At 41.9% G+C, this 9,183-nt stretch overlaps 1 protein-coding gene across 1 annotated transcript; it reads left to right on the top strand.

Annotated features, from left to right (window-relative positions):
- The first annotated feature begins 4,757 nt into the window (after positions 1-4,757).
- Positions 4,758-5,309, top strand: LOC145105413 (uncharacterized). The gene has a single exon (XM_079042526.1). It carries the CDS (start codon positions 4,758-4,760, stop codon positions 5,307-5,309), a length of 552 nt encoding a protein of 183 aa, XP_078898652.1.
- Positions 5,310-9,183: the final 3,874 nt, after the last annotated feature.

Here is a 9,183-nt window from a genome sequence, read left to right as displayed (position 1 = left end):
TTTATTGTCTTATTTTCTTTCACATATATATAGTACAACAAATCCTTCCAATCAGCCAGAAAGGCAAAAAACGCGCACGTATAAGTTATAACGGGATAAGAACGAGTATTGGGAGGAAGGGGGTTTCGTTGATTGCTCATAAATCATAATCTTAATTATTTTATTAGTTTTATAAACTAATTAGTATTTACTTTTTTGTAGAAGCTGTTAAAAGAGTTTTATGAAACCAATTGAGATGATTTCATTTTTGCAGTTGAGTTTTTCAATTTTAAACACTTGATTGATTAGAAAAAAAAATTAACTCATTTTTTAAGCTTATATCCAATGCTTAATCTTTAAAAAATCAGTACTTTCCTTTTGTAAGATACATATTTATATAGAGACATATATGATCGTGTAAGAATGATATGAGATACACTAAGTAGTCATCCCATTTGCACCGGAAGTCAATTACACATGCTCTCAACATATTTTCTATGGTTAAAATGGTTCTTTAACTTTGGCCGTCGGTTTTAGGGATGGTACGCCGTACATAAATTTGATTTTTGTCCGTAGTTCTTCCTGCATAGATTTCCATAAACGAGGGAAATATGATTTGTTACTACAATGAAAATGAGAATTCATCAATATTTGAAGGAGTAGGTATTGGTACGCCGGAGTACAGCTTATATCAACTCTCGTCACATGTTATATTCACATATGAATAAAACGTGTATTGACTTCACAAGTTATATTTATATACAAAGAACACATTTATCATAGTTTTGTTACAGTTAATTTGTTATTCCTATATGAATAAGTAGTTCAAATTTCAAAACACTTCATTTTTTTAACACACTACTTATTTATATATGAATAACAAATAAACTGTAACAAAAATCTTAGAAATATTTTATTAATATATGAATATAACATATGGTGACAATTAATACACGTTTTATTCATATATAAATATAACGTGTGACGAAAGATGATGTAAAAAAAATATTTTAGATAAGAAAACTTTATAATGTGTTATATTCATATATAAACGATACTTAAACTGTAAAAAATTTTAAGCATGCATTTTATTCATAAATGAATAAAATTTAATCAGATTTTTAGTACAGCACATTCGTTATTCACTTATAAATAAAAAATATGATTAATTTTTTTTACACATTAAGTATCATTCATATATAAATATAACATATAATAAACTTTTTACAACTTATATCAACTCTCGTCACATGTTATATTCACATATGAATAAAACATGTATTGACTTTCCTCACAAGTTATATTTACATACGAAGAACACATTTATCATAATTTTGTTACAGTTCATTTGTTATTCCTATATGAATAAGTAGTTCAAATTTTCATAACACTTCATTTTTTTAACATGCTACTTATTTATATATGAATAACAAATAAACTGTAACAAAAATCTTAGATATGTTTTATTAATATATGAATATAACATATGACGACAATTAATACACGTTTTATTCATATATAAATATAACGTGTGACGAAAGATGATGTAAAAAAATATTTTAGGTAAGAAAACTTTATAACGTGTTTGTAACACCCGAAATCCAGAGGTTTAGTTAAAGGAAGAAAACCCCAAGTAAAGAAGGTCTACTCGCCGAGTCCAAGGGGGTGACTCGACGAGTAGAAGCAAGATCAGGACGCGGGTAGGAAGGACCTACTCGACGAGTCGGGAAGACCTACTCGACGAGTTGGTCAGGGTTTGAGAAACCCTAAATTCGGGTTTGTGTCTCCTATTTAAGCATCTTATTCTCCACCTTTCAGCCCCATTCTCAGCCCCCATTGTCTAAACCCTAGATCTCGAACCCTAATGCTATAGAGAGCCATTATTGAGTACTTTTGAGTGCTTTGAAGCTTGAAGAAGAAGGAGAAGCTTTGGGGATTCAAGGAAGAGATTATAGATCCAGAAGCAACATCATATCCTCATCATTTTCTGGTAATCAAGTTTCCCTCTTAACCTTTAGCTTGATAGATATCTTCTTTGTCACTTTATAAGGGTTTTTGGTCCAGTATCTTAGCATGTAAAGAATGGACGTCCCAAAGGTTTATATTTTCAGATCTAGAACCATTAAGGGCTGTTATGGCATAAAGGTGCAAACTTTATACCATAGGAGTCCCCATGTAAGCAATAGAGTGTTCTTTTGGCCTTTTTAACTCAAAAGGCCATTCATGGAGGGAAAAAGGCAGGAGCTTTGCATGTTATGAGGTGTTTTGGCTCCAGATCTATGTTTGGATGCATTAGTTTGGTGTATGGGTGACTTGTGGACCAAGATCTAGGTCCTTAAGAGTTAGGGTTGAGTGAAATCATTTAAGCAAGGGTATTAACGGGTAAAGTTAGAAACTTTACCCTTCTAAGGTCATTTCCAGAGTGTATTCGAAGTTTGGAGCTCAGATCTGAAGTAAAGTGGCTTAATCCATTAAGGAAGGCTTAACAGACTGAAGAACTCGCCGAGTCCAGGGAGGGACTCGACGAGTTAGGTTGGTATTGTCCCGATTATGTACAGAAGAAACTCGACAAGTATGTGAAGGGACTCGACGAGTTGGTTTATCGTTTCGCGGCTATGAGTAGCATGGGAAATCGGCGATTTAGGGGGTGACTCGATGAGTGGAGTCAACCCGGAGAGTTGACTTTGACCATTGACTTGGACTTTGACCAAGGTTGACCTAGTTTGACTTTTGAAGACCTTTGGAAAAGATTATGTGAGGGGTGGAATGGTCTTCTACCCCAGTGAGGACTTATGGTTAAGTTATCAGAATCCCGGACTTATCTAAGTTGTATGATGATCGGTAGCTCGGGGAGTCGAGAGATCAGCGGTTTAGGGATCTTCCAGCTAGCAGCAAGGGGTTTATTCGCGGGATTCAGCAGTCAGCTTGTGAGGTGAGAAGATCCGGGGGTTAGCCCTAGGCATTATGCATGAAAGACCAGGAGGAGGCTCCTGGCACCCTGTATGTTATTATGTATGATAGGAAGGCCCGGGGGTTAGCCCTAGGTATTATGTATGAAAGACCAGGAGGTGGCTCTTAGCATAATGAATGCTGATTAGCCAAGTAGAGTAGTATATATGCTAGTTGTCTTTGTGATGCTTGCATGGAAGACCAGGAGGTGGCTCTTGGCACTTGTCTGTAAGACCCAGTGATGGCCTCCGGCTTGGCAAGAAAGACCACATGGCGGCCCGTGGCATAATGGCAAGACTATGTGCGGTACATAGCACCTTATTTGATTATGATATATGTATGGCTCATGGTTATGTATGGCATGTATGGATCAGTTGATATGTATGGTATGTGGTATCTGGGGAACTCACTAAGCTTCGTGCTTATGGCTTTCAGCTTTTGTTTCAGGTACTTATGTTTCAAATGAAAGAGCTCGGGGCGATCGCAGCGCATCATACTATGTCTTCCGCATATGAGATCGTTGGGATTATACTCTGATATTGTTTTATGATGACATGTTTTGATTATTGACACACTGGTTTTGACATTGGATAATATTATGGATGTTTTTATACTATTGGTTTTTATAACAACCTATTTTAATCTGAAATTTTTGGTATGAAATCTTGGGATGTTACAAGTTGGTATCAGAGCCTTGGTTTGAGGGATTCGGGCACACTCTCCGGTGTGTCTGAACTCAAACTAAGGACTTGGTATGAAAATTTTCAAAAGTAAAATCATGTTATAGAAAGAAGTTTGAAAAGAATTTGAAAAGAGAAAAGAACTTTGAAAAGAACAAGGTGTGTGATGTATGCAATCGGCTGAGCTCAAGTAAGTGGTTCCCAAAATACCAATACATGTTGTTATGTGATATGATATGATTATGTGATTCACATGATAGATTGGAGTTAAGGATCTAGGATAGATGCCTTTGTATGCTTATATGATCTTGTATATTTGCATGCTAGAACTGATCAGCCAGTAGTAGGATGGAATGTTTATGTTATGTCCGATTGTATGAGCCTCTGAATTACATGCTAGTATAGATTCCTGATAAGCGGACAGAATGACTTGTTTATTTAGATTTTCCATTTGTCTGAATGCTGCTTGCTTTGTGCTTTGTGGGACTTCGAGTGATGGAGTTAGCTACTAGATGAATACGTTAAGTCACATGTGACCAGGGTTGAATAATCTCAGAGTGCTGGATTTGACCCTATTGCGCAGCTCTCATTTGAGTCTAACCGTTATAGGGACGAGTCCTTTACTCGGAGGATTATCCGAGCCTCGTCACATGTGATGGTATTCATGTAGTGGTTAATTGGCATTGTGAAGAGTCCTTCAGCAGCTGAGGATTGGGTGGGTTCAGGAACCTAGGAAATCCTAGGATATGCTGCAGTGGGTTAGTAGCATGGTTCAGTGAGTACTGGTAGAATGGTTGGAAGAAGTGACTTAGAGGATTCAAGAGAATTGCTGAGGAAAGTATGGATAGGTGTGGAAGGTAGTATAGGGCCCGTACTACTGAAAGCATAGGATCCATACTTGAATCGGTGAGAGTCTTGGAGAAGCTAAGAAGCTTATGGATAAAGGACCCATGGTTATGTTTTGACTCTTGGAATGTTGTATTTCAGTTGGAGATGAGCTCTTAGGGAGATGGTCTAGGTTCGGGTTCTGGCTCAGGTGCAGGTGTTGAGCCGATTAGCGCGCAGTTGCGAGAGTTCATTTCATCAGAAATTTCTCGTTGTGTTTCGGAGATAGTGGATGAGCGCTTGGGTGCGTTTCGTACGGAGGTTATGGCTATCATTGGAGCTCGCATATTGACTTTTCGGGAGTTTAGTGCTTGTGGAGCTCCTGCATTTAATGGAGAGAGGGACCCCATTGTCAGTAGGAGGTGGTTGGCGGATATGACTAGTGCATTCAGGACGAGTTTCTACCCCGAGGAGGCGAAGGTCAGATATGCTTCTTGCATGTTAAAGGATCGGGCACGAGTTTGGTGGGAAGAGGTCGGTAGCAAGTTGGGTAATGATGCGGTCGATGCTATGTCGTGGGACGAATTCTCGACCAGGTTTCAAGCTGAGTTTGCACCGACAATTGAGGTGCAGCAATTGGCGCGAGAGTTCCTAGATCTCCGTCAAACTACAGAGACTGTGGCGGAGATCACTGCCAAGTTTCGGGAGAGGGCGTTATTAGTACCACAGTATGTAGTAGACGAGGAGATGAAGGAAGTGAGGTATCATGACATGTTGCGGGATGATATCAGGAAGTTTGTAAGTATTTCAGGGTGCGAGAGCCTGAATATGATCTCTAGAGCCCGAGAGCGAGAGATTGAATTGGAGCACACTTAGAAAAGGAAGTCAGATCAGGTGCACGTTTTGGAGGGTCCCGGGAAGAGACCCAAGACTTCTGACCGGCATGTGAAAGGTCAGCTGGACCGGAGCCAGTGCAACACGTGCGGGAAAATGCACAAGGGAGATTGTCGATCCAGGGGTGTAGGTTGCTACAAGTGTGGCAGTGTTGGTCACGTCAGCAGGGATTCCCCTCAGGGGGCGAGCCCATTGTGTTTTCTCTACGACTAGGTGGGCCACAAGAAGGCCGACTGCCCGACGATGAGGGGAGGAGCAGGGAGTGCGTTTGTCCCAGCTACTTTGAGGATTACTGATGGACGAGAGGGTAGGGACATGCAGTGACAGACGAGGGAGATCAGGCTTCTAGCAGGCCATGTGGCAGGTATGTATCTTTTGCTCAGTTTGATACTATCGGTACTTAGAGATTTTGTTTTCCCACATTGGTTGAGAGTAGTGTACCTATGGGTTTACCTCTCTGCTTGTATTTGAATTATATTCTCAAGAAATGTCATATGCCAATTGCATACTGGGAATTATTAGTAGTAGAGTAAGGCCATTCTTCCTTTTTGCTGATTCAGAAGTGTTTAGTATTATTTTGGTTACAATCGAGATCGGTTCAGGGGCATTATGTGACAGTCTACGGTCAGGGTTCGGCAGGGTGGTTATCCACCATCGTCAGGATTCGGTGAAGTTCAGTCTTTGTGCTTGGGTTAGCTTTTGAAAGCATCAGGAGAAGCAGTCTATCGCAGAAGAAGTTGCTCTGAGTATCAGTTAATTGGACTTTAAGGTTGAGTGGGGCATCAGGTTAAGCTGTGGGGTCATTAGTATTGGGATTTCAGAAAGCGTTCATCTAGCCTCCATTAATCGTGCGGTTTTTGGAGTGGCTAGCAATGGAACACTAGCCAGGTTAAACATTGGTAGTCAGCGTGTCTATCGCGCAAGAGAAGAAGGAATGGGAATCCTTTAATTCTCGCGTGCCGTGAAGACGTAGTTGAATCCGAGTGGGGGAGAAACGATCATGCATTCAGAATCGGGAGCGGATTAGAACTAGGATAAGTTTCGCATCTTTGTCAGGAAGAAAAGACGGCCCAAGAGGCTGTGTGGATTGAGGGTAGTGTAAGTTGGAATTCCGGGAGACTTGCCAACATTGAGATCGAGTTCCAGTAATGTTCGATAGCAGGTTTATGGCACCAGATTGGGGAGTTCAGTCAGTACACAGGTTCAGCTTGAGTATTTAGATCATGCATGTATGCTCGATTATGGGTGTATTCAGATTAGTAGTTAGTGAAAGACCATGGTCAGCGGTTGAGTTAGTATGGAAAGTGAATTAAGACTACGGGATAGCCGTAGCGTCCATTAGTAGTTGGTCAGCGTGGAAAGTGTTGTAAGACTGCGGGATAGCCATAGTATTCACCAGTGGTCAGATAGCATGAGAAGTGTGACAAGACTGCGGGGTGACCCATATCATTAGTTAGCAGATAGTGTAGAAGTGTTGTAAGACTATGGGGTGGCCCGTAGCGTTTACTAGTTGGCAGATAGAATAGAAGCGTTGTAAGACTGCGGGGTGGCCCGTAGCATTCGTATATTGGTATGGTAAGACTGTGGGGCGTCCCGTAGCACTCGTCAGTTAGCCGTTAGTATATTGGTATAGCAAGACTGCGGGGTGGCCCGTAGCATTCATTAGTGGTCACTTAGTATGGTTGCGTAAGACTGCGGGGTGGCCCGTAGCATTCGTCGGTCCCTATTCAGCAGTGAGAATGTATCAGATGCGGGATTCACATTTGGATTTCTACAGGTGGTTTATACCAGGGCAGGACAGCCCGCATGAATGTGAGTAGGCCACAGTACAGTTGGATTCGGGAAACGGTAGGTCGTTGGAGACCAGGAGTGATGTAAGGCTACAACAGTTCTGGTAGCATTCATCTTTTGTTGTAGATTTGGTGGCAACGGGTAGTCGGACGGTGTGATCGGGAGGATCAACAATATTTATAGAGCTAGAGTGGCTAGGTAAATAGAACAGTGTTAGATAGCCGAAGTTTTCTTCCAAAGTCGTTGGTAGCGACCGAGAGATTGTGCTGGGTTCAGTAACCGGTGGGAGTCCGGTAACCCAGATAATGATAGATCAGTGGGACCAGGGTGGTCTCGGTTCATCCGGAAAACAAATAAGAGACAGCAGGGTATTCGGACAGGAGCAGTGACAAGGGAGTTTTAGTGTGGAGCAGCTAGTTGACCGAGAGGTGTTGAGTCACTCACAGTTGGGTTAAATAATCTCAGAGTAAAGGATTTGACTCTGCTGCGCAACTCTCGTCTGAGCCTAACCGTTGCAGGGATTAGTCTTTTACTCTAAGGATTATCTCATCCGCACGTTGAGTTGGGTGTTCAGCACCGACACATAGTAAGTGGAAGCAGTCAGTAAGTAGCATCGAGGTGACCAACAGTGGGAGTGGTTGGAGATTTAGTTCCAGTGAGGGATCTATCCTTCACAGAGATGGGAAAGGTTGTTGCGTATGAACAACTGCCTGAGGAAGGCCGTGGGCAGTACAGGGTAAAGGGTGAACCCCTTGGATGTCAAGTGTAAGTACTCGGGGATTACCAGAAGGATTGTCGGTTGGGTAAGAGTGATGTATCCAGGATTGACAGTGACTAGAGTACCCTCACCATTTTTAACTCTACGGGTTCGCTTTTCGCTCACGAAGACCAGACGGAAGGCCAATAGAAGCGGTCTTTCGAGGATTGGACCGAGCAGACAGAGTTATGAATCGTATCTAACTGTTGTGAGATGTATGCACGGTAGGTGAAAGATAGCGGAAGCCAAGGGCATGACGCGTGAGGAGTATCCGAGATGGGTAACCGCAGAAGACTTCGAGGACGAAGTCTAGTTTAAATGGGGGAGAGTTGTAACACCCGAAATCCAGAGGGCTAATTAAAGGAAGAAAACCCCAAGTAAATAAGTTATACTCGTCGAGTCCAAGGGGGTGACTCGACGAGTAGAAGCAAGATCGGGACGCGGGTAGGAAGGACTTACTCGACGAGTCGGGAAGACCTACTCGACGAGTTGATCAGGGTTTGAGAAACCCTAAATCCGGGTTTGTGTCTCCTATTTAAGCATCTTATTCTCCACCTTTCAGCCCCATTCTCAGCCCCCACTACCCAAACCCTAGATCTCGAACCCTAATGCTATAGAGAGCCATTATTGAGTACTTTTGAGTGCTTTGAAGCTTGAAGAAGAAGGAGAAGCTTTGGGGATTCAAGGAAGAGATTGTAGATCCAGAAGCAACATCCTATCCTCATCATTTTCTGGTAATCAAGTTTCCATCTTGACCTTTAGCTTGATAGATCTCTTCTTTGTCACTTTGTAAGAGTTTTTCGTCCAAGTATCTTAGCATGTGAAGAATGGACGTCCCAACGGTTTATATTTTCAGATCTAGAACCATTAAGGGCTGCTATGGCATAAAGGTGCAAACTTTATACCATAGGAGTCCCCATGCAAGCAATAAAGTGTTCTTTTGGCCTTTTTAGCTCAGAAGGTCATTCATGGAGGGAAAAAGGCTGGAGCTTTGCATGTTATGAGGTGTTTTGGATCCAGATCTATGTTTGGATGCATTAGTTTGGTGTATGGGTGACTTGTGGACCAAGATCTAGGTCCTTAAGAGTTCGGGTTGAGTGAAATGCTTTAAGCAAGGGTATTAACAGGTAAAGTTGGAAACTTTACCCTTCTAAGGTCATTTCCAGAGTGTATTCGACGTTTGGATCTCAGATCTGAAGTAAAGTGGCTTAATCCATTAAGGAAGGCTTAACAGACCGAAGAACGCGCCGAGTACAGGGAGGGACTCGACAAGTTAAGTTGGTATTGTACCGATTATGTACAGAAGAA

The sequence above is a fragment of the Lactuca virosa genome, chromosome 4, assembly GCF_052849685.1.
Source record: "Lactuca virosa cultivar CGN04683 chromosome 4, Lactuca_virosa_CGN04683_v6, whole genome shotgun sequence".
Taxonomy (NCBI): Eukaryota; Viridiplantae; Streptophyta; class Magnoliopsida; order Asterales; family Asteraceae; genus Lactuca; species Lactuca virosa.
This window is presented reverse-complemented; position numbering and strand designations above follow the sequence as displayed.

Coding starts and splice junctions, on each gene's coding strand:
- LOC145105413 (XM_079042526.1), top strand. CDS start 4,758: ATGGCTATCATTGGAGCTCGCATATTGACTTTTCGGGAGTTTAGTGCT.